The following is a 26292-nucleotide window of genomic DNA, read 5'->3' as shown; positions in this document are numbered from 1 at the left end:
AGTTCACGCACAAAATACTGCACCTGCAATACTTTCACATTTACAGATTGCTGTAGAGGCAGCGTGCCTCAATATTCTGCGGAGGACATCCGATGACTTGTCGAGCCTGTGCCACGTCGAGTTGCTGCACTATGTCAAGCAAAAGGAGGTCCAAATCAATATTAAGAGCTACCCCAAAACTTTTGTCACCTCAGTGTATGTGGGTGTAGAGGTACCTAGATCTTATACTTTCCAGCTCTCATCTGGGTTTCTCTGGGAGTCAGAGGTGTTCTAATGGTGTCCATTGTCTTTGGCTATAGAGGGAGGAGTTGTATATCCTAAGAATTTGTGGATAGGACACACTACGTGCAGAGGTGCTCCACTGTGAATGGAAGTTTATTATGAAACAAGTATCAAGTCTGCAGAGGCACCACCTTTTCTTATTTGAATTATAGATTTTTTGTTTATTATCAGCCCATGTATCATAAGAGGAGTATACAACATGCTATTCAGAGTTATTATGGGCAAGCTCTAAAGGACAAATTATAAAATTTTGCTGTATCAAGGAGCAAATATTAGTTGTATTAGCTTTTAGCCTGTACAGCATGATATATCTACTATGATTTTCACATTAAAAAATTGACTTCTTAAAGATATTTGTAGCCTCATTTAGAGGAGACTCATGAAACAAAGAACAACATGTTTTCAACTGATATAGCGGCATTACTCCATTTTTTCTTTTAATGGAAGTATGGCATTTTTCACACCAGAACATCAGATCAGTAGGAGGCACATTCAGTGACGAAATACTTTTGTTGGCCTCATGGGTAATTATGTATTAAAAATACATCAAATAAGGGCATTTTATGCTGTCACTGCAGCTGTTTGATTGTTGTACTACTCTGAAGTTTACTTTTACTTTACTCTCCATCAAGAGTGTCAATTATCCTATAACATATATTTTGGCTGTACTTGTTCCCACAGAGAATTGCATAAATTTTCTGGCAATGTGCATTTCAAATGGCCACTATGACAAAACAAAAACACCCACATTAATTGTATTTTTACTCTGTAATTTATTTTCACATCAACAGAAAAGTTATTGCAGAACTTCTATCAAAACAGTCTGCTAATCTGGTGCAAGAAATAATATAGTTCCATTAAAAATTGGTGTTGTTCTGGTCTTCAGTCGTGAGACTGGTTTGATGCAGCTCGCCATGCTACTCTATTCTGTGGAAGCTTCTTCATCTCCCAGTACCTACTGCAACCTACATCCTTCTGAATCTGCTTAGTGTATTCATCTCTTGGTCTCCCTCTACGATTTTTACCCTACACGCTGCCCTCCAATACTAAATTGGTGATCCCTTGATGCCTCAGAACATGTCCTACCAACCGATCCCTTCTTCTAGTCAAGTTGTGCCACAAACTCCTCTTCTCCCCAATTCTATTCAATACCTCCTCATTAGTTATGTGATCTACCCATCTAATCTTCAGCATTCTTCTGCAGCACCACATTTCGAAAGCTTCTATTCTCTTCTTGTCCAAACTATTTATCGTCCTCGTTTCACTTCCATACATGGCTACACTCCATACAAATACTTTCAGAAACTGCTTCCTGACACTTAAATCTATACGCGATGTTAACAAATTTCTCTTCTTCAGAAATGCTTTCCTTGCCATTGCCATTCTACGTTTTATATCCTCTCTACTTCGACCATCATAATTTATTTTGCTCCCCAAATAGCAAAACTCCTTTGCTACTTTAAGTGTCTCATTTCCTAATCTAATTCCCTCAGCATCACCCGACTTAATTCGACTACATTCCATTAGCCTCGTTTTGCATTAAAAATATATATCTAAAAATGTCAGTGCCAGTACTTTCGGTGATCAATTACACTGTGAAGATACACAGGTATCTCTTTCATGAGCCCCAGATCATTAACTGCCTAAGGGAAAAGAGATTACAAATATATCTAATGGATTAAAGTTATCTGAGGGGGGAAAAGATAGGCACCTCGCATTGTATATTTAAAAACAATGGCAAGTAATACAGCATGCAAGCATTACCAAAGTTAACAATACTACTGAAATGCAGCGAATGACATAAACCCTTAACTGTCTGGTTGTTAATCACTTTCAATGGTGATGGATGGACATATTTTTTTTACCTGTTTCAGCATTCTCATTCAGTACTTTGCCTTTATAATTTCACGTAAGGTAAAATTAAGTTCATACCTGTTGCATGAAAGTGCTTGGTGCCACTTTCAGTCCCCACCCTTTGGAAGGTTGGACACCATGCCCGAGTCGACAATGCATGGCCAGGTGACCCTGCCGTGCAAACACCTTTCCACACAGCACACAAGCAAATCTGTAAATGATATAAAGAGCTTTAAAAACTGTTCTCATACTTTACGTATTAAGCATTAAATCGTAATGTCTTATTATGTCAAAACCCTTATATTACTTGATTTAAGATGAACTCTGATTACATACATGAGTAAAACATTAAAGTCTGTAGTGTACAAGGATTAGTCAAAGTTATAATTAATCTTCCATTTGTTACCTGGTAAACACTGAAATCCCCATGCCACATTACTATAACATGCTGCTGGAAGACCCAAAACAAAATGGTGCAGAACACCAATAAAGTATGGAAATTTTTACTCTGAATTTGAGTGGAAGCAAAACTGCAAACATCCATCATATGACATACAGGTTAGTTGGTACAGGTACATCCAACGCACTCAAATGAATCAGAATGACAAAGAAGGAATTGGCAAACCATCTCTCTTTGAGGAACTGAAAATTGCACCAGAAGAGGAGTCCCCCGCGCTTGAAGCCCAGTGTTTCATAGTTGAAACAACGGTGGAAAACATGCAAATCAGCCGTGGATCAGTTTTGAACCACTCTGGTTGTCATGATTTCAGTACCAACAAAAGTTTTATGTACATGTGACTGGAAACAAGGTTCTCAGGAGTCACAAGAAGTAGCTACGTACATGAAACAGTACATAAGAAACAATGCAAATGACCACAAGCATACTCTGTCTTACTCAGATTCATGCAAGGGGCAGAATCCAAGCAGAAACTGTGTAATCAAAGTGGAAAATATTTATTTAAAAGTTTAATATCTAGACACAGCTATTTGCCAAATGACTCTGACTTGGTACATCTGAATCTAGAGTGAGACTTTGTGGAATTATCATTTAATGCAAATAGCTGAAAATGAAACGTCACTCATCCACAAAGGAAGTGGCTTATATGGTTCTAGTTTGACCAGTTCTCGAGTACTGTTCGTCAACCTGCACCCTTATCAGGTAGGACTGACAAAAGAAAGAGAGAGAGAGGATCCAACACAGAGCAACACATTCCTTTCTTCATGGGATTGTTTAGTTGGCGTGAAAGCGTTACAATCATGCTCAATAAACTTCAGTGACAGACTTTACAAGAGAGGCATTGTGCTTGATGGAGAGGTTTACTAATGAAATTTCGAGAGAGCACTTTCCGGGAAGAGTCGGAAAACAAATTTCATCCTTTCAAATCACCTCACACAATGAACACAATAAGAAAATTTGGGAAATTAAAGCTAATATAGAGGTCTATTGAAAATGATTCCTCACACACACCATTAGCAAGTGGGACAGTAGGAGGGATGGGGGGTGGGGGATCACTCAGTCACTCAGTGATACCAGAAGCACTCTCCACCACACCCTGTTAGGTGGTCTGCGAAGTATGACATAGTTACAGATCTCTCGCACGGCATTTTGAACGCGACGAAAGTCACTGCCTGCTGGCTTCTTCGACTGCTCATATCTATTAAAAAATGTCCACCGAACTGATGCAGCAATGGAAATGGAACTGTCAGGCCAGTGCCCACCCACAGACAAGTGCCGAGTGTATCAGTACGAGCCCCAGACAAAGTGCAAAGCAAGCAGTGGAAATACGGAGTCGCACACCGAAAGCAGTGATCACCTAACTGTCATCAGGCAAGCTGATGCTGAGTGTTGTTTTGGGAGTGCTATGAGGAGATGCTAATAGACAATGTTCATAGAGGGCAAATCATCACAGTGGCACACTCCCAAAACCTCCTAGTGAGGTTATGGGAAGCTGTAAAAATGAAGTGTTGCAGGCAGCTGTTGGAAGGATTATTTTTGCTCCACCACACTACCAAAACTCATTCTACACATGACACAAATTTTACATCATCCTCATATTCTGTTGACAAACAGGGGGGCTGGACAAAATTTGGAAACACTAAAAACAGGTCACATTACCGTGACTCATACGGAGTAGGGAAACCGTCAGCATTCAAATCGCCTTCCAGTCATCTTGTATGGATAAATATAGGTCTCGTACAGTTTTCAAGAGGAAAGTTTTAGCATTCTTCCCGCAAAATAGTGGCAAGTTCAGGTACCAACGACGGAGACCAATAGCACGCCCCCTTCTCTCCCGAGCAGATCACGAAGGCTCAATAGTAGTGAGATCTGGTGGCAGTGGTGGCCAGGGGCAAGGTGACAATTCATCCTGGTGCTCAGAACCAGCCCTACGAGGTCCTGTCATTTCAGAACACAGCATCACCTTTGGAAGACAAACATACCCTGGATGCATCTGATCAGCCAAAATGGTCAGTAATGCAATATTGCAGTACTGTAATCATGGGGGCCATGGAATACCACAATAATGCTGCCCAAATGTTATGACGCTACGTAAACTGGAGCCAACAAAATATTTTGACACTCTGACGAGAAAGTCAGTGATTGAAATTTCATGAGAAGATCCTGTCACAACAAAGAATACCTCTTTAAAAAAATAAAAAAACAGAAGAAGAAGAAGAAGAAGAAGAAGGAGATTGCCACCCCAAATTGTATAGCATATCCATGGCACTCTCTCTCCTATTCTGTGATATTATAAAATGTGCTGCACCTCTTTGAACTTTTTCAATGTCATCCGTCAATCTTATTTCACGTGGATCCCACAACGCACAGCAGTACTTCCCAAGAGAGTGGACAAGTGTATTGTAAGCAATCTTTTTAACAGACCTGTTGCTGTTTCAAAACATTCTGCTGATAAATTGCAGTCTTTGGTTTGTTTCCCGACAACATTACCTATGTGATCATTCCAATTTAAGTTATTCGTAATTGTAATCCCTATGTATGTAGTTTAATTAATATCCTTTACATCTGTGTGATTTATTATGCAATCAAAATTTAACTGATTTGTTTTATTACTTAGGTGAATAACTACACATTTTTCATTAATCACATGGAGAGGTCCCCCAGCGGTGCGATCGACTTTTTGAAACTGCCTATACGGTGCTGTAGGTTAATATCATATGTATCGCAGACTGCAGCCATTCACCATGGTGGGCCCTCGTCTGCGAGTAATTGACCGTAAAAAATTTGGAATTTTGTGTGATGTTTAATTAGCCTGGTTGTGTGGTGTAATTGATAGGGTAACAGCTTCACATGCCAGAGGTTGTGGGTTTGAATCTCATCAGCTGCACAAAATTTTTATTACTTTAAAATATTTATTTAAATTCCTTCGATCATTATTTTTATTCAATTAATTGGTTAAAATGTATTTTTTTTATTTCTATTCCTTTGTCACATTATTTTAATCACCGCATGAAATTTGGATAAAATAATGCAGGTAAAAATTTAAATGAAAGACAGTTTTACAAGTAAAATGAAATTTCGAGCAAATGAGAAATAGATATAATGAATACAATAATGTGGACAAAAAACCATGGTGATAAAACAAAAGAAATTAGACTGAAATTAATACATAAAATTAATTAAAAACACATGAACAAAGATTTCAAGTGGAGGAAGAATGATAGTAGGAAAAATGAGAGCAAATGAAGAAGTTGATATTATGATTAAAATTATGTGACAAAGAAATGGAATTAAAAAAATCACATTTAAATCAATTGATTATATAAAAATGATGATCAAGAGTCATTTTGATAAAGATTTAAAAATAATTTAAAAAAAAACTTACAACACCTGATGAGATTCAAACTCACAACCTCCTGCACGTAGAGCTGTTATCCTAGCCATTACACCACACAAACACACTATATGATGCAATTTTTTTTACACTACTGATTATCACAGACCCAAGTGGGAAAGTAAATAGTTAAAAAATGGTCATTCCGTCAGGAAGTGGCGGACAGTTAAAATTTGGGTGCAATGTGGACATAGTGGTGGGGGAGAGCCACTTATCAAATTGTGATTGCTTAAAAGGCAGTGCCCAATACACAGCGTAGTTAAAATGACCTTCTGACGGGAGGGCCAAGAGGACGTCATCCCAGCCGCTGGGAGAGGTTTAATAAGCCGGAGCTTATTCCTGTGAAGGGAGGGAGGACCATTGACGATGCTAAAGGGACACCACTTCCTGACAGACAGCAACACAGAAATCACTGGAGGGAGTACAGGAATTAGCGGGCGAGGACTGCAACCTTGGCGGCAGTGTCAGCAGCCTCGTTTCCTGGCAGACTGACATTACCAGGAACCCACACACACATCACACTGGCTCCACCAAGCGTGAGCAAGTGACAGTTCTCCTGGACCCGTTGCACTAAGGAATGGGTGGTGTACAGCGCACATACACTTTGAAGGGTGCTGAGTGAGTCGGAGGAGAGGACACAACTAAAAAGTCTGTGCCCACAGATGTACTCCGTGGCCTGATACAGAGCGAAGAGCTCGGCTGTAAATACTGAGCAGTGTGCCGGAAGTCGAAATCGAAAGACACGGGTGCAAATGACGAAGGCACACCCGGCCCCACGGTCAGTCCGAGAGCCATCAGTGTATACAAAGGTACGATCGAAAAGTTCCATACGAAGGTCGTGAAACTAAAGGTGATAGAGCGAGGCTGGAGTAGCATCCTTAGGAAATGAAAGAAAGCAAATGTTAACATGAGCCACTTCACAAAGCCATGGTGGGGAAGGGTTCACAACCACCAGGAAAGTTGCAGGTAGTGTGAAGTTAAGCCGCCATAGCGAGTGGCGAAAGTGAACTCCAGGAGGTAATAGAGAAAAGGGATGCACCCCATACTGGCGAACAAAGGAATCATAGAAGGAGGAGGCGTAGGATGGGTGGCCATGCATGGCAGGAAACGGCATGCATACCTACTGAAGAAAAAGTCATAGCAGTAGGACAGTGGTAGTTCAGCAGCTTTAGCATACAGACTCTCAACCGGGCTAGTGTAAGAGGCACCAGTGGCCAAACGGATGCCACGATGGTGGACAGTGTTGAGAGGGCAAAAGAGGGATGGACAAGCAGACACGTAAACAAAGCACCTGTAGTCAAGTTTCACATGGACAAGGGACCGGTAAAAACAGAGGAGGGTGGTTCGATCAGCACCCCAGGAAGTACCATTGAGGGCACACAGGACATTGAGGAACAGCATACAACGAGCTGTCAACTAAGACACATGGGAGGACCGAGAGTGTTTCCTATTGAGCATGAGCCCCAGGAATTTCGTAGTTTCAACGAATGGAAGGGCAACAGGCCCAAGATGTAGAGATGGTGGTAGAAACCAATTGTGTCACCAGAATTTCATACAGGTGGTTTTGTCGGTGGAAAAGCAAAAGCCACTGTCAATGCCCCAGGAGTAAAGACAATCGAGACATCGCTGAAGATGCCGCTCAGTGAGACAGGTCTGTGGAGAACTGCAATAGATGGCGGAATCGTCAACAAAAAGGGAGCCGGAGATGCCAGGCAGGAGACAGGCCATTAGAGTTAATGGCGATAGCAAAGAGGACGACACTCAGGACGGAACCCTGAGGCGCACCATTTTCCTGGATAAAGGTGTCTGACGAGGCAGAACTCAGATGCACCTTGGAAACTCGGTCTTTTAAAAATTCCTGAAGGAAACAGGGCAGGTGGCCACGGAAGACCCACGTATAAAGAGTACGGAGGATACCAGTTCTCCAGCAGGTGTCGTAGGCCTTCTCCAAATCGAAAAACATGGCCACGGTCTGGGATTCTCGCAGAAAACCATTCATGACAGGGGTGGACAAAGTAACAAGATGGTCGGCTGAAGGAAACCCGCACTCAAAATCCACACTGTGCATTCATCAGTAAATTGCGAGTCTCGAGCCTCAACACCAGCCAGGCATGAATCACGCATTCCATCACCTTGCAAACGCAGCTGATAAGAGATGTGGGGTGGTAGCCTGAAGGAAGGGATTTGTCTTTGCCAGGCTTAGGTATGGGTATCACGGTGGCTTCATGCCAGTGTCTGGGAAATGTGCCCTCTGCCCAGATGCGGTTGTACGTGTTAAGCAGAAAGTGCTTGCCCGCAAGAGAAAAGTACTGCAACATCTGAATGTGGACAGCTTCTAGTGTTGGAATGGAGGATCGAGAGAAACTGAGAGCATGATCTAGCTCCCTCATGATAAAGGTGGCATTGTAGCACTCACGATTCAGAGAAGAGAAGGGTATCGCCCAAGCCGCCTCCACTTGTTTCCAATTAAGGAAGGCAGGGTGATAGTGGGAAGAGCTCGAAATGTCTGCAAAATGGCGACCTAAGGTGTTGCGAGATAGCAATAGGGTCCACAATGACATCGTCTGCTACTGTCAGGCCAAAAATTGGGGAATGGATCTTGGTCCCAGAGAGTCATCGGAGGTTGGCCCACATCTACACCTACATCTACATCCATACTCCGCAAGTCATATGACGGTGTGTGGCGGAGGGTACCCTGAGTACCTCTATCAGTTCACCCTTCTATTCCAGTCTCGTATTGTTCGTGGAAAGGAGGATTGTCGGTATGCTTCTGTGTGGGCTTTAATCTCTCTGATTTTATCCTCATGGTCTCTTCGCGAGATATACGTAGGAGGGAGCAATATACTGGTTGACTCTTCGGTGAAGGTATGTTCTCGAAACTTTAACAAAAGCCCGTACCGAGCTACTGAGCGTCTCTCCTGCAGAGTCTTCCACTGGAGTGTATCTATCATCTCCGTAACGCTTTTGCGATTACTAAATGATCCTGTAACGAAGTTCGCTGCTTTCCGTTGGATCTTCTCTATCTCTTCTATCAACCCTCTCTGGTACGGACATGACAGAGGAAGGGGTGGAACTGTTAAAGGAACTAGTGAATTAAATCCAGCTAGCTCTTTTGGCATCCCAAAGAACACGACGACACTTTGCACGCGTCTATTTATAATGAATGTAGTTTGGCATTTTATAATGGCCATTAGAAACGTGGAGAGCACGTCTCCACGAGTGACTTGCACTGTGGCATGCCTCAGTCCACCAAGGGACTGGGACACAACATGGTAAAGACGAAGTATGAGGAATGGAATGTTCTGCAGCAATAAGGATAATGTTTGTGAGATATTCCACCTGGTCATCACAACTGGGGAAATCTTGTTCTTCGAAGGTCGCCAATGAGGAGTAAAGCTGCCAGTCAGCCTCAGTAAGCTGCCATTTGGGTGGACGAACAGGTGGCGTAGAAGTCAGCAAACAGATAGCACATGGGGAATGGTCGCTCAAGTAGGTGTCAGAAAGAATGGACCACTCGAGACAATGAGCAAGCTGGGCAGTGCAGAAGGATAGGCCCAAATGAAAGTAGGTGGAGGAAAGGAAAGTGGGTGCTTCAGTGTTAAGGTGGAAAAAGTTAAGTTGGTTAAGAAGGTCAGCCAAGAGGGCACCTCTCTGACAGGTCCTGGGAGAACCCCAAAAGGGATGGTGCGCATTAAAGTCACCGAGTAGCAAAAATGTCGGAGTTAGCTCCCCAATAAGCTGAAGGAAGTCCGTCCCGGTGACATCGAATGACGGAGAGACATAAATGGCGAGGGAAAAGGTCAGGTGGGAAAGAAAAAGGCGGACTGCAACAGCTTAAAGATGGGTAGACAGAGAGATGCATTGACTACGAATGTCATCCCGTATAAGCAGCACGACGTTCCAATGAGATGGAATATCGACCTCAGGGGTAATGTCAAAAAGAACCAGTAAGAAATGTGAAAGCTCAAAGTGGCTGTGAAGGCACAATTTTGTTTCCTGGAGGCAGTGTACAATGGGACGCTGCGATGCTAAAAGCAGCCGTAAATCCTCCTTGTGGGACTGAAGGCCGCGAACGTTCCATAGAAGGAGAGTCCCGATGAGGAAGAGATGTAGGGGTGTCAGCTCGGCGGCTGCCAAGTGACAGCCTGTGAAGAGTCGCTACTACAAGGCACAGAAGCAAGAGGATCCTGCTTCGTGGAGGCATCAGAAGCATCGGTTTGCTCGTGCAGACGGTCTGTGGAGTCCAAGACTGAAAAATGGTCGGTGGCACACGCCGGCAACACGGAGGCTGGCCGGGCTAAGGTATCGTGTGGCGACACCGTCAAAGAGGATATTCGAGTCGGTGAAGGAGAAGACCGTTTGTCTTTGGAGGACTTCTTTGAGCCTTTCTGGTCAGAGGAAGACTCGGGTGTTGTTTGGCTAGAGGGACAGAGGAAGTCTTCACGGGAGTACTCCTCTTGTCCTTTCTGGCCTACCAGTTGTGTAGCCGGTGACTTTGCCCCTGAGGTGAGGGTTTGACAGCTCGTTGCACAGCTGGACGGGGGGATGGTGATGCTTCCTCGTCACTGGGCGATTTCACAACCTCGGCACTGAATTGGAGGTCGCACGTCTGCGTGGCCACGTCCTTCGCGGAGCGAAGGGTAACTAGAACGATCGCCCATGTGTGCATCCCTACCACAGGTTACACATTTGGCTGTGTGTAGACAAGACATTCTAGTGTGGTTGGAACAATGACTCTGGTAGCAGCGTATCGGGTTCGGAATGTATGGCCAGACTGCGATAATTTCATAGCCTGCTTTGACCTCGGATGGAAGCACCACTCTATCAAAGGTAAAGGTGAGAAAAAGAGGCGGGTGGGCACGAACAGAGTAGTCGTGGAGAAGCGAGGCGGCAAACAGTTGTTGTGGTTGATAATCAGAAGTAGTCTCCAAAAGCAAAGTGCCAGTCTGTATACGAGAGTAGGAATTCACAGGGTCGGCAATTGCATCAAAACCTTTCTGAATAATAAACGGGTTTACCATGGCAAAGGACTGACTGTCTTAAGTACGTGAGACCACGAGGAATCGTGGTGCAGTGGGAGGGGTCTTTGAATCATTAGCCTCATTATGTTTACGTTTTGTAGATGTTGATTGGGAAGATGACTGACTCATTGTGAGAAAAATTCCCGACAATTCCCAGTGTCTCTGATGGGGCGCTTCTTCCAACTGGGGGCCTCTTTCACGAGGTATGCACCTACCTTGGGTGACTGGTCACATCTCAGGTCACATCTCTCGAACACCTAACAGAGGGACCAACTGGCAATTTGGGAAGGTTGCAGCTCAGGCAATCACCCCTCCCTGGGCCTCGCCTGTACCAGGGGGTTTGTGTGAACTCTACCTGTTGACCCGGAGCTGGGAATTACGTGTTACCCAGTCACCTGTTACACATTAGACGCGTGAGCCGGCCTTCAGGAGCGCAGAGGGAGGAAGAAGAAAAAGAGGAACCTCAAATGCCAAATCGGAGGAATGGGAGGAGAAGGGAAACAAAGAAAGGAAAAGGGAGTGAAAAACAATGGGCTTCAGAAGAGCTTTCCTTACTGCCATGCATCATTTTAAGCTGGGTCAATCAGTCTCGTTTTTACCATTGTAACATATATGTTTTTATTGCTCATTTCTACTAATTCTGCTTGAATTTGTGCTGCTGTTTTGAACCTATTTCTCTTAGTAGCAGTTCTGTTGAATTTGTCATCATTTTCAGTTATTTTGAATGGTTGTCCTGCTCATGGTTGGTCCTTACTGCTACCTCTCATACTCTGGCCGTGAAGGTTGTATCACACTTCCCCTATAGACGTGCCACATTGTGTTGCAATGTGGGGCATAAATAAACCGGCTTGTCTGTATGCTACAGTTCCAGCAAGTTTGTCTGTAGATATCTCCACTGTCGGAGCCACAATCGCAACGTGCAGACTGTCAACTGTCACTGAAGTGCAGTAACTATATAGTAGGTATTGCATCACTGCTTGAACTACACTGTGGACATCACAGCACTGCAGAGAACAACAGGGCAATGTGGAATGGGCATTCATTCATCACATGGTTCAACAAACATACCAGTTCAGATAACTATTTTCTCTCTACACAATGCTCTTCGGGATAATAGTGTATGTGGATGAAAACAAACACACAAACCTGACATGTTTACCAATTTTGTACTATTACTTTGTTGATTCAAATGTAGCTCTGGTATTACACTGTTCATTTACATTCATGTGACCGTTGGCTATGATCAACGTGAACATACAACAACTGCTCACGGATGGTAGGTGGCAGCACGAGCAGTGGATGGTATATAAAGCGGGTCAGGGTGACACGGAAAATAGTGCAGTAGTTGTAATGTAGAAACAGTGAGATTTATCAGACGTCCAGGTTGATGAGACAAGTATGGAAGCATCTGCAATATGGCTAAGTTTGTAAACTGTTCATATGCTGCCAAGGTTAAAGTATATCATGCACAGCAAAATGGTGCTACCCAAAACTGGTGCTGAGGCAGTTGTGGTGCACCACAGGCCATTGACAGAGGTGAACAAATGCTGCAGAGATGTGTAAAGGTAGACATGCATCTGTAGAGGGACTGATTGCCAGATGAACCAAGAGACCACCAGAGTCTCCTTAATGACCGTTCAGCAAACGTTACTATGTATGGGCCTCTGCACAGGTGCCTGGTTCACGCACCCAAGATGACTGCCGTTCATTGGCGATGAAGGCTGGAATTTGCACACCAATACCGGATGCCCACTGACTGCTGACAGGTGGACTTTTCAGATGAATCACATTTTATGCTCCGTTAGACAGGTGGATGTTGGTGTATATGGCACTGCAACAATAGGCATAAGGGTCTGGCCCAGAGGAGGGAGTGTTATGGTTTGGGGAATGTTTTTGTGACAGTCTCTGGGTGATTTCTTCATTCTGAGAGGTACAATGGATCATTATAAGTATGCATCTATTCATGTGGACATGTCCATCCCTATATGCAGTGTTATTTCATAGGATTAAATAATTTTGTCAATAATTGATTGTTTTCATTCCTATATGCAGTGTGTTTTTTCTCAGTATAACGGCATCAACCAGCACGACACTGCAACATGTTACACAGTTCACTGTGTATGTGCACAGTTTATAGAGCACCAGGACAAGTTTACCGTACTCTTCCAGCCACCAAACTCCCGGGATTTAATCCCATCGAGAATCTGTGGGACCACCTCAACTGGGCTGTTCAGACCACAGATCCTCAACTGAGAAACCTAGCACAGATGGCCACGGCATCCCTGTCTGTGCTTTCGAGAACTATTATTAGGGTTACTGAAACTATTGAGTGTTACAGTAAATACTAGCCATTGGGGCATCAATGGGCGAGTTGGGGATTCGGCCTCTACCGCAGTGTGGGCTTCCGCTGTGAGGTTGGCACTGTACAAATGCCATCCTGAGAGGACTGTCTGGTTGGAGATCCAGATGCAGCACCAATGGACTGTGGGTCGAAACTCAGGCCTGCCCAGCCAGATTCACTGTGCTGCCAGCCTGCCTTGCCTACAACCTAGCCAGGCCCAGCTGCCTCACCAACAGCTGACCCGAGTGAAGCACGACAGCCCACGAATGTCTGCCTCACAAGGTCGCCCCACCATCGATCTGTGTTGGGAGCTGTGACTGCTGGTTAGGTCTCATCCACATGTCACGCACCACGATTTGTCGCCCACAACTCGTCGCCTGTCTTGTGCAGGCACAAGTCTTCTGTAATACATTACTGAGAAATAAATGAAGGATTAAACTGCCTTCGAGCTGTCCGTGACTTGGAAACCCAAATACCTACACCAGATAACCCTGGTGCCCCAACACTTGACAGAAATAAGCAATAAAAAGATCTTAAAAAAAACTCTCTTACTTCTTTCGATACAAAACTCTTTATATAGCATATATGGGCAAGGGAAAAGTCCGCTGGAGATGAAATCTGGATGAATATGGATAGAATGCTGCAGAGCATATGAGGTACAACTGGCAGGACAAGAGGAATGACAGGAACCACGTGGGGTGTTTAACTCTGGAAGGATTATTCGAGACTGGAGATTAAGGTGGAAAGAAAGGAATATTGGAGAAGGAAATTCACTTTGAGCATTATGTCAGAGATTGATGACGGGAGGATAAAGTAGAGGATAGAGTGTCAGCTGTGGAGTAGGCAAGAGATGACAATAATGAAGATCTTGGAAGAAGTGCAGGAGACAAGAAGAGAAAGGCCTCGCATCAGGTGTTGAGATATTTACTAGAGGTAGTCATAAAGTTTGAATCATCTGCGTCTACATCTACATCTGTACTCCCAAGAATTCTCACTAGCAACAATTGCTGGTAAGCCTCTGTGTGGACTCGAATCTCTTTAATTTTACCTTCATGGTCTTTCCGCAAGATATACATAGGAGAGAGTAATATACTGATTAAGTCTTTAAGGAACGTACGCTCCCGGAACTTTAACAGTAAACTACAGTGTGACGCAGTACACATGTCTTGCAGTGTCTGCCACTGTAGTTGGCTGAGCATCTCTGTAACGCTTTCACGCTTGCTAAATGAACCTGTAACGAAACGTGTTGCTCCCTTTTGGATCTTCTCTATTTCCTCTGTCAGTCGTACCTAGTACGGATCCAAGACTGACGAGCAATATTCAAGTATAGGTCGAACGAGTGTTTTGCAAAGGAGAGGAAAACGCAGTCCATGAAGGGGCCTACAGAAGCCATAACAGAAGAAGCAGAGGAAGGAGGAGAACAAATGATGGACTACAGCATAAGACAAATTACAGTTTAATATGGTGTACAAAATGATATATGCCTATAATATTGATGTGTAAAATTAGAATCTATTAAGTGCTTGTTATTAAACATATGTGTAATTTTCCGTGCTTGTGATACAAATTTAACTTAATCCATTCAACGTATGTCATCTGCAGATCCAATAAATGTTAGTGAGCCATGTCATAGCTCAGCTCATTTGATTTACCCGCGACATTATTTCACTTGTTTTCGCCGCAGCGATAGGGGGTGTGATCACTAAGCATTGTTGGTGCTGGTGCGTGAAGCAAGAGTTTTGGAGGACGGCTCGGTTGGGAAATGGGACAGGACGGAAGCGGTGGGGAGTCAACTGGTGCCTACCAATTAAGGACTGTGATGAGTGTGGCTGTTTGTGAGCATGTGGGGAGGATGGAATGCTTGCTTGCTTAGCGTGATTCTTCATGACCAGCTGTTGTTTGTTGGGCCTAGAACTCGAGTGTAACAGGAAACTGCATTGGTGTGGTTCTCGTCACCTGGCTAAGGCCGAAATTTTTATATACTTTTATTATATTTAATGATCATTACTTTATTATGTGGTTGGTACTTGTAGCCAACATTTTGTGATTTGAAATACTTCAGAATATCATCATGCGGCAGGTGTCTACTGTGAAAAATTCTTAATTTGTTTCATAGTGTATGGCACGGTATCCACTATCATCGATCATTTTATGAAAGTTTTGTCCAAATTATTATTACATTAGATTTTGTTAAAATTAGTGCATTTAAAATGCAAATTTCTTAATTCTACTAATATTGCTTGGGATAAACCCATCTATTTCTTGATACTGTCAAATTTGTGTATTAAGTTGTGTTTCTTCTCGACGCTGACAGAATTGATTTTGGAACACATGGGGCGAGTATTTAAATGAAAATTTGCTAGATAACACAACTGTCGTGAAATTGAAAACTTGACAGTGTTTACTCATGTCACCAGTCGTTAATGTTATTTCTGTCTTGTAGCTTACTTAACTGATATAAAATAATTTAGAAATTTTGTGTATTTGTCCGAAAGGTGAACTGATGTTAATGAGAGAAAAATAAGTGACATTTGTGTAGGCAGAAGGGAATTTGTTGCACTCTTGCCAAATTAGATTTTTTTAAGGTTTGATTTACATGTAGTACAAATCACAAGTTCAATATTTTTCTGGTGTAATTGTTAATATTTGTACATGTTGGACAATTGTATGATATAATATACCCTTTACTAACAGTACCTTTATGTAATGTTTCAGAGTGGGGCTGCATGTTCTTCTAGAGAATGTTAAAAAAAAAAATATTGCTAAAATTTCCTTTTAAACTGTTAATTGTATTAACTTGGATGTATAACCAATTATTGTTAAATAATAAATTTGTGTCAACAAGGCTTGGACCAAATAAATGTGCCTACACCTTCCCCACCTTGGCTCTGCTACTGTCTGTACATCACAGTTACATTACATTAGAGGCAGAGTGAATACTTACCCGAACTCCTGGGGTGGGACGACGGTGGCAGCGGGCCGCGGTATCACCGGCCTGGCGACAGGCAGTGCAGACAGCGGGGGCGGCTGCACCGGCTGCGTGACGGTGTAGCGCGGCTGCTCGGAGGTGGTGGCCTGCGAGAGCTGGTGCGATACGGAGACGGCGACCGCCCCCGCCTGGCTGTGCGGCGGCGCGTGCTGCGCCATGTGCTCCATCAGCTGGCGCAGGTGCGCAAACTGCTGCCCGCAGCAGCCGCAACCGTAGGACATGCCGCTGCCGGAGGACGACGTAGGGGATTGGTGGGGTGGCTGAAATGTGACACGTATCGTTCAGAGACATCTTGTCAAGGGCTGTATTACAGATATTTTTAATACTAATTGAATAATTTAAGGAGTAAAGCATAAATAAAAATAAAGACCCTGGTGCAGATTACATTCCCTCAGGACTATCGAGATACGTCATAGAGACAGCCGTGACAAGACTATTTCATCTGGTGTGCTAAATCTACAAAACAGACCAAATATCCTCAGACTCGGAGAAGAATATATAACGAGGATGTGCCGAAAAGTAATGGCTCCAAATTTCTTAAGTGAGAACTCTTCTGTTTTAAATAAAATAGAAGTTATTAACATTCTTCATCTTTATTCTTCACGTCTACTTATTTGCAGCCCACTGTCGGAAGAGTGATCTGTATTGCAGCATGTAACATGGCACTGTGTAATGCAACTATGCCAGTATGTAGAGAACAGCATGCTATAATCAAATTTCAAATTCAAAGAGTTCGTCCATGCGTGGAGCACCCTCTCCTTAAGCACAATAACACCAAGACCACACACGAGCACTGCAACATCTGCAACAATCTGACACCTGCTTCCAACCCCTTGTTTCATTGCTCATATCGCTGTAACATACCTAAATGCAAGATCTGTCCCATAAATCCCCCATCACTACCTCCTACTTAAGTCCAGTCACAAATATCACATAACCCATCAAAGGCAGGACTACCAGTGAAGCCAGTCATGATCTACAAGCTAACTATAACCACCATGATGCATTCCGCATGGGCATGACAACCAACAAGCCGTCTGTCTGCATGATTGGCCACCAAATACTGTGGCCAAGAAGCAGCTAGACAGCACTGTTGCTGAGCACACTACCCAACACGGCATTCTTCACTTCAATGACTGCTTCACAGGCTGTACCATCTGGATGCTTCCCATCGACACCAGCTTTTCTGAACTGCGCACTTGGGAACTCTCCCTGCAGTATATCCTACATTCTCATAACCCTACTCGCCTCAACCTTCGTTAGTCATTGTCCTTACCCAACTAGGCCCTTCCCCATTCCCATTCCAGCACTACATAGCTCTCTATTCCACCAACACACCATCAGTCTTTCTAAATCTGTCCTTTTCGACTCTCCTCCCCCCCCCCCTTTTCCCCCTCCCTTTGGCTAACCTCCCAACTGCACATAGCTGCCCTACCTTCTCTCCGCCTCGTCACTGTATGATCCCACAAGCAGTGTTTTACAACCCCCATCCCTATCCTGCTATCCCTCTCCTCCCCACCCCAGCCTCCCCCTTATCCTCACTGTTCTCACACCATCATACGCTGCTGTTCGCACTCTGGCTTAGCTGCCACAGACTATGGCCGTGTGTGTGTTAGTTGCATTTGTGTGAGTGTGTGTGTGTGTGTGTGTGTGTGTGTGTGTGTGTGTGTGTGTGTGTGTGTGTGTGTGTGTCGTTAATTTTTGATGATGGCCTTGTTGACTGAAAGCTCTCTTTCTAACAGTCTTTTTGTTGTGCCTATCAGCTAATCAGCATCTCCGCTATATGGTGAGTAGGAATTATCCTTTTCATAATATTACTACATTCCATTCTGGTTTTCTATTGTTTAAATAACATGAGTATGTATGAGGTTGAAATCCGCAGGGGGCTCCCGTCTTGGGAGTATGTGGGTGGCATCCACACGGGCCCTTAGCTAAGCCTGGCATTACTTCCACTTACTTGTGTCAGGCTTCTCCTGTTTCCTTTCCTATCCGGCCCCCCTCGGCCAACTCTTGGTTTCTTCGACCCCAACGGTATTAGGTTTCCGAGGCCCAAGGGTGTCTTTCACTTTCCTCTCTAGTATCTATTATCTACCCTCCGACCCAACGGCGAAGCGAGCGGAAGAAGAATCTTATATCCCAGGTTCTCAAAGATCGTGGAGGCGGAAGAGGTCATGCCAGACGAACTGGCTGTAAAGGCGCCGCTCAGCCATCATTGAGCTCGCGGCAGTTCGTTGCAGTTCTGGTACCGGAAGTCACATGTCACATACATATGTGCCGTGATGAATTGTTCCAGAATCATAGTGTGTGGGTCACTTCCTCGCAAGCTGTAATCCACCTTAAACAAATTCACGCAAATGGCAATTTCTCCTGTCATTTTCTCTAAAGACCAATGGCGATGGGATAAGGACGATGGTAGCAGGCTCCGAGTGAGGCTGGAAGCTACTAGTCTGGACCTGCACACTGGCGGCAGGTGTGTGATGGTCGCCTTCCTGAGAACCCGTGTGACTACTCGGGAATCCGGTCCTGCACCTGCGACTGGGCAGGCCTATTTAGGATGACCGCTGCCCACCCTGAATGGGGAAGGCCCTAGAAAATGTGGGCTAAACATCGGAAGTCACACTTGAACCGGGCTGGGAATCCGCACCCAGTAGGTCACTCCTTATACTGCGGACGTAAACAAAAGAAGAATGAAATGATTATGACAATAGGGACATGGAATGTCAGGACCCTCCTGGACGTGAACAATTACAGACCAGAGAGAAGAACTGCTCTTATCACCCAAGAACTAGCCCGTCTAGATATAGACATTGCTGCCTTGAGTGAGACAAGACTCTCAGGTGAGGGACACATTAGTGAGGTACGTTCAGGGTACACCATCTTCTGGAAGGGAAAGGATGCAGGAGAACCACGCATCCATGGTGCAGGAATTGCCGTAAAAACGAAAATAGTGAAAGATCTTCGACTTACACCTGTCTCAATTAATGAAAGACTGATGACTCTTAGAGTACCCATTGGTTCAGACAGATTCATCACCTTCGTCTCTGCATATGCTCCTACTTTAGACAGTGATGAAGACACAAAGAATCAGTTCTACCACCAACTGAACAGTACTCTCTCTAAAATACCCATTCAAGATAAATTAATTTTACTTGGTGATTTCAATGCCAGAGTGGGAAGGGACAACCGTTTTTGGAGAGATGTCATGGGTAAACAAGGGGTGGGAAACTGCAATGCAAATGGGTTGCTACTTCTTGGTCTGTGTGCTGAGCACGAGCTTTTCATCTCCAATACCCAATTCCGTTTGCGTAACCGCTATAAGACCACATGGATGCACCCACGCTCCAAACATTGGCATCTTATAGACTACGTTATTACGCGACAGCGTGACAAGAAAGACATTCTCATCACAAAAGCAGCACTAAACATCGATGAGTGCTGGACGGACCATAGACTTTTAGTCAGCCGTTTGAGAGTACCAAAGTATCGCAAGCCACGATCCCACTTTTCAAACCCACCACGCAGAAAATTCAACATAAGCAACCTGAACAACAAAAATGTTCGCTCACACTTCCAAGACATACTGTCCGAACAACTTAACAAAGCTCCAGCAACCACAGATGACGTCGAACAAGAATGGACCACATTAAAGAACATCATCAAAGAAACTGCTGAGAATGTTGTTGGTTGTAGTGCACGGAAAAGAAGTGACTGGTTTGATGACAACCACGGAGAAATCCAAGCCATCATCAATGCAAAGCGGGATGCTTACCTATCCCTTGCTCAAGATCCATCCTGCGCAGAAAAGAAAGCACACTTTCTAGAACTCAAGCAGAAATGTCAAAGTGAAATACGAGTAATCAAGAACAAATGGTGGCAACAGAAAGCCACAGAACTCCAAAATCTTTCTGATGCAAGGAACCTGCGTGGCTTTTATGCTGGTATTAAAGAGCTGTATGGACCTATCCGCTCATCATCAGGAGCACTTAAAGCTGCTGACAACTCCACCATTCTTACTGAAAGTCAGGACATCTTAAATCGTTGGAAAGAGCACTTCAGCTCACTGTTAAACAGCCCTTCTACTGCCGCTGGAGATTTTCTCAAAAATGTCCCACAGCACCTTCCAAAACCCTGTCTGGCTGATCCTCCAACTTTTCAAGAATTTTGCAAGGCACTCAAGAGTGTGAAACCTGGGAAGGCTCCTGGACCTGACAGCATCCCGATGGAGCTTATTGAGGGTGGCGGCTTGCCTCTAAAAACTAGACTCTTCTCACTTATTATATTAATGTGGGAAACCCGCAAGGTACCAGCTGACTTGAAGAACTCCACAATTGTCACCATCTTCAAAAAGGGCGACAAAAGCGTCTGTGGTAACTACCGGGGAATATCTCTACTCTCTGTCACTGGAAAAATTTTTGCAAGAATCCTTTTAAATCGCCTCCAGACACTTTCAGAGACTATACTACCTGAGTCTCAATACGGGTTTCGACCTTCAAGAGGGACAATTGACATGATCTTCTGTGCACGACAACTACAGGAGAAGTGCAGAGAACAGCAAAAGCCTTTACTACTTGTTTTCTACGATCTAGAAAAGGCCTTTGATACAGTTCCCAGAGAAGCCATGTGGATGGTCTTAAAACGCTTCGGCTGCCCTGAACATTTTGTTGACCTGATTGAAGCTCTCCACGTTGATATGACTGGACAGGTCCTCTGCCAGAATGAAATGACTGGTGAATTCCCAATAACAAGTGGGCTTAAACAAGGATGCGTTCTTGCACCTACATTATTTGCATTGTATCTGGCAGCTATGCTTTACGAGACAACCGTAAACAATGCAGGAATAGAACTAAAGTACAGGTTTGATGGAGGATTATTCAACCAGTCCAGATTCCATTCAAAAAGGTTCACCAGTACCACTCGTGTGACAGAGCTGCAGTATGCTAATGACAATGCCTCTCCAGCTCATTCACCTGCAGAGTTGCAGCTGTCAGTTGATTCCTTCAGCAGGGCGTACGAACGATTTGGTCTCTCCATCAATATTTCAAAGACAAAGGTGATGGCGCAGCCAACTCCTGGCTCCTCCGTTCCTGACTTCAGCATATCCATCTATGATACACTCCTGGAACAAGTGGACCATTTCCTCTACCTGGGAAGCATACTGTCATCCAACTGCTCATCTGGAAAAGAAGTGGAGAATAGAATACGTGCTGCACATGTAGCATTTGGTCGTCTTACAAAGCGTGTCTTCCTGAATAAAGACCTAACACTGTACACCAAACTGATGGTGTACAAAGCTGTAGTCATTTCCACCCTGCTGTATGGTTGCGAAACCTGGACGTTGTATCGCTGCGATCTGAAGAAACTAGAACGCTTCAACCAACAGAAGCTAAGATATATCATGAACCTAAAATGGGATGACTTCATATCCAACACGGCTGTTCTAGAGAGAGCAAAAATGCATAGCATGGAAGCTCTTATCATTGGGCATCAACTCAGATGGGTCGGACATGTCCAGCGGATGAAAAATGACAGACTTCCACGCCAAATGCTGTACAGCGAAGTGAGCACAGGTAAAAGGCCACGAGGTGCCCCTCTCAAACGTTATAAGGATCAGTACAAGAAAAATCTGAAAAACTTGAACATCGATCCGAGTAACTGGTCCACAATAGCAGAAGACCGAAGTCGCTGGCGCTCAGTTACCTCAAATGCTCTTCAAAACTTTGAGCTGGAACGTCGAAGAATGGAGAATGACAAACGCCAGAGACGTAAACTCCTCCAGGCTCAGCCACGTCCTCCACCTTCCATCAGCTGTAATGTCTGTGGCCGCCTGTTCCACGCTAGGATTGGATTGCTAAGCCATCAACGACACTTCCACGCCTGAACCGTGACAAAGGAAATCTCAGGAGAGAAATGAAAACTCGGATACGAGTATCAGCCGACGACGACGATGAGGTTGAATCAAATATAAAAGGAATTTTATTTAAAAATTGAAAATACAGTAGAGCATCGATTATCGGAAGTAATTGGGGCACATGGGTGTTCGGAAAACTGGTTTGTTGGGATAATCGAACAAATGGTTCAAATGGCTCTGAGCACTATGCAACTTAACTTCTCAGATCATCAGCCGCCTAGAACTTAGAACTAATTACACCTAACTAACCTAAGGACATCACACACATCCATGCCCGAGGCAGAATTCGAATCTGCAACCATAGCGGTCGCTCGGTTCCAGACTGTAGCGCCTATAACCGCAAGGCCACTCCGGCCGGCGATAATCGAACTGTACATGTTTATTTGCCAAAAAGAAGTACTGTACAGTAAATTTATTCATAAAAATAGGCATCTCTTTTAGTATTACAAAGTAACATACAAAGGCAACTTCAGTAGGAATATATAGTATGTGGCACACCTTGTACTCATTGGATAAAGTGGTTGCAGATTCACCTTCTTCTAACCTTTTAATAATCTCGTACTTGCCCCTCATAGAAAGGACAACACATTTATGTTCAAGCATTTTGTATCGTCAAGTTCACTTCTTCATGCAGCAGCACGCAAGTGGTAGTAACAGAGAACAGAAGGTGACTGTCTGCACCATGAGAAGCTCTTCTTGGGGGGCGCGCAATCCTTCAAACTGCGCAGATTGGCACGCCTCAACTCGCAGCTGGCGCTGTGAATAGCTTTGATACTGTCGCTACTTCCACTGCCAGTGCCAAGCCGACAGAAGTGTGCTGATTGTTGAAACACAGCGACTGGAGGCTTGGCCGGTCAACAGCGCCTTGTGAAGGCCCCATTAGAAGCAATGTTCCGCCAGCTGTGGCCCAGTGCGGTGACTACTGTGGGAAACTTGGTTTGGGAGTGGGGGGATGATGGACGGTAGGGTGGGAGAGTAACAGATGCGAGTGAGTACACAGTTCGGTTAAGCGGTCGTTCGGTTGACCGACGTTCGGATAATCGACGCTCTACTGTATAGCAGGAAATATAGTTTCCTGCTTTAGAAGTACATTTTTCCCAGCAAGAAGGAACATTTTTTATCACAGCATTGTAGAATAAAGCTGGTTGCATCAGAAGCCAACTGCGCACAAATTCCTCCACGCCCTCATCACCTTCAAATCGTTGCCCTACTAAAACTTCTTTAAGCTGTCCAAACAAATGGAAATTACAGGGCTATAAGGAGGATGATCAAGCTGAGTCCAGTGCATTTCTTGTAGTTTGGAAACTGTTAGATTTGGCATTGTCATAGCGGAGGACGATCTGGCGAATCGGTTGATCTCACCTTCTGCGGCACCTTCTCCAACACCTTGAAGTAGTACGCAGCACTGATTGTGTGTTGCTTATGCAAAAAATCAATGAGCAAAATGCTTTGCCAATGAAAGAAAACAGCTGAAAGAACCTTATATGCTGAGAATCAAGTCTTGGCTTTCACTTGGGTTGCCTCCCTTTTCCTCTGCCACTCCTTACTAGCTTCTTTGGATTTGGAAGTGTAGTGGTGGATCCACATTTCATTGCAGGTGACGAAAAGACTCAAAAATGGTCCATCTTCTTTCACAAACCCTTCTGTAAACACCTGACAGACCCCCAAATGTCTCAACTTCTGGTTTTTGGCCAAAAGGTGAGGGAACAAGAACAACCTGGAATACACTTTACGAAACTGTAGATCATTTGTGATGATTGATTGGCAGCTCCCATAACTTATTCTGACCTGTTCTGCGATTTCTGATACTATCGTCCGTTGATCACCTTCAAGAATGTCTCAAACTGCACGAATGTTTTTGTCTGTAATGCTGGTCTGAGGATGGCAATTGTGATGCTAATTACCCACACATTGTCGCCCTTCCTTGAACTTTTTATGCCAGGTAAACACACGCGTCACTGACAATGTTTGATCGTCGAACTGTGCAGTCAATCTCTGGGAAATTTCCGTAGCTTGAACTCCTTCATGAGAAAGAAATTTTATAACTGTGCATTGTGCAGGGGAGGTGTGCATCTGTTGCTCCAACATTGTGAGCATTCCTGATTCTACCAACTGTCAATGCCCAGGAATAAAAATCCCATTTACATTTGATTTGCCCTCTTAATATGAAACCTCAATGACATATATGTTCAATATCATTTTAATAGTATTCTCTTATTGATATTCTGCAGCTATGTACATTCCTCAAGATTAAAATGAGTAAACCTAAGCAACTGAAGAATGATTGTGAAGTGAAATTAATGGTTTTTGACTTACAATTTAATTATGCCAATCACACTGAAGAAAAACGCATGTCCTGCAAATGTACTTTACTTTTAATAGTGCCACCTTTCTAATACAAAGAAAATAATGCAACATAAAAATGTTCAAGGCAAAGCTACAGGTTAGAAATTATGCACTTTGACACAATGAACAATGCAGTTGCCAATATCGAAAGAGTAATCCACAAACCACTTAGTACACTGTATAGTACTTTGTGTTCAGACATTAGATGGCTGCAGTGGGGCAGAATGAGTAACGAATTACTGGTGTGGATTAAACATTAAAGGCTGATCTTTCAAAAGATCATAACTGTGTACTATCAGAATCATGGCCCAAAATTCTGTGAGGTATCAAATGCTGGGGCAGATATCTTGCAAGCAGGATTTTTTCTCTTTAAAATGTGATGTCGTGTTGGTGATGTTTCCTTATGAGTAATAATACTTAAAAGCAGATATTTTTTCTTATTATATTAATCGATTAGTAATTCCCATTATTATCAATATGAATACATTACTATAATTGGTTGTTGGTATATTATGCCATATCCCTGTTAATTTATACCTTGAATTTTTCTACATCTGTAAGGCTCTCCTTCATGATGCAAGTTTTAGAACATTGTGCAAGTGAATGAATGAATCAATGATTTAAACAGTCAAAACACTAATTACTGATGTATGCTGTTCAAAACTGTGTTTCAGTGATACTTTGATTAGCCAGCAGATTCCAGAAATCTTCATTCTGCACTAGCAAATATGGGCAGATTAAAATTATGAAGAGGATTGTGATGGTGGTATGAGAAACAGTAGTTCCAAAGCTCACTATAACAGCAATGAATTGCACACTATACTGCCACAGATTTACTGTAGCACAAACATCTAAAGCAGTCTTCATTGGAAAGTAATTATCCATATCCTCTGGCTAAATATGAGCTTCAGTGCTCCTTCGGTCTATCCCCACAACTCTGTAGTCTCTGAACTTTGGTATACTAAGCTGGCTTATTTATGTTAGTTCTTTCCTTCTTCCTAAAAGAAAGCGATGAAAACTAAATACTACTTTATTTTGCAAACTTAAGGAGCCAAGAATACGTACCGATACATCTTCTTCAGGATCCCAGATGAATTCTTCTCCATCTGCACTCATTATTTCCTGTAACAAAACCAAATCACTTTAGTCACAGTTTTCAAATTGCTGTACCAAATAATGGAAGCAACATAATTCAACAGAAAAAAACAGCACATGGAATACTTACTACTGCTACTCAACATATTTTTTCCTCCAACATGCATTTTTTTTATACCGGGTGTTACAAAAAGGTACGGCCAAACTTTCAGGAAACATTCCTCACACACAAAGAAAGAAAATATGTTATGTGAACATGTGTCCGGAAATGCTTACTTTTCATGTTAGAGCTCACTTTACTACTTCTCTTCAAATCACATTAATTATGGAATGGAAACACACAGCACCAGAACGTACCAGCGTGACTTCAAACACTTTGTTACAGGAAATGTTCAAAATGTCCTCCATTAGCGAGGATACATGCATCCACCTCCGTCGCATGGAATCCCAGATGCGCTGATACAGCCCTGGAGAATGGCGTATTGTTTCACAGCCATCCACAATACAAGCACGAAGAGTCTCTACATTTGGTACCGGGGCTGCGTAGACAAGCTTTTAAATGCCCCCATAAATGAAAGTCAAGAGGGTTGAGGTCAGGTGAACGT

At 43.6% G+C, this 26292-nt stretch overlaps 1 protein-coding gene across 2 annotated transcripts in view; it reads right to left on the bottom strand.

The window, feature by feature from the left end:
• Window positions 1-26292, bottom strand: part of LOC124550943 (zinc finger and SCAN domain-containing protein 22-like) — an 82641-nt gene that overhangs the window by 31134 nt on the left and 25215 nt on the right. For both annotated transcript variants that reach the window (XM_047125751.1, XM_047125750.1), the window contains exons 4-6: window positions 25658-25714; window positions 16294-16598; window positions 2215-2347 (exon numbers count right to left, since the gene is read on the bottom strand). In XM_047125751.1, coding sequence (XP_046981707.1) covers window positions 2215-2347; window positions 16294-16598; window positions 25658-25714 — 495 coding nt within the window. The remainder of the gene's footprint in view (window positions 1-2214; window positions 2348-16293; window positions 16599-25657; window positions 25715-26292) is intronic.

This window comes from Schistocerca americana, chromosome 9 (genome assembly GCF_021461395.2).
Source record: "Schistocerca americana isolate TAMUIC-IGC-003095 chromosome 9, iqSchAmer2.1, whole genome shotgun sequence".
NCBI classification, from domain to species: domain Eukaryota; kingdom Metazoa; phylum Arthropoda; class Insecta; order Orthoptera; family Acrididae; genus Schistocerca; species Schistocerca americana.
Note: the sequence above shows the minus strand (reverse complement) of the source record. Positions and strands in the feature narration are given on the sequence as shown.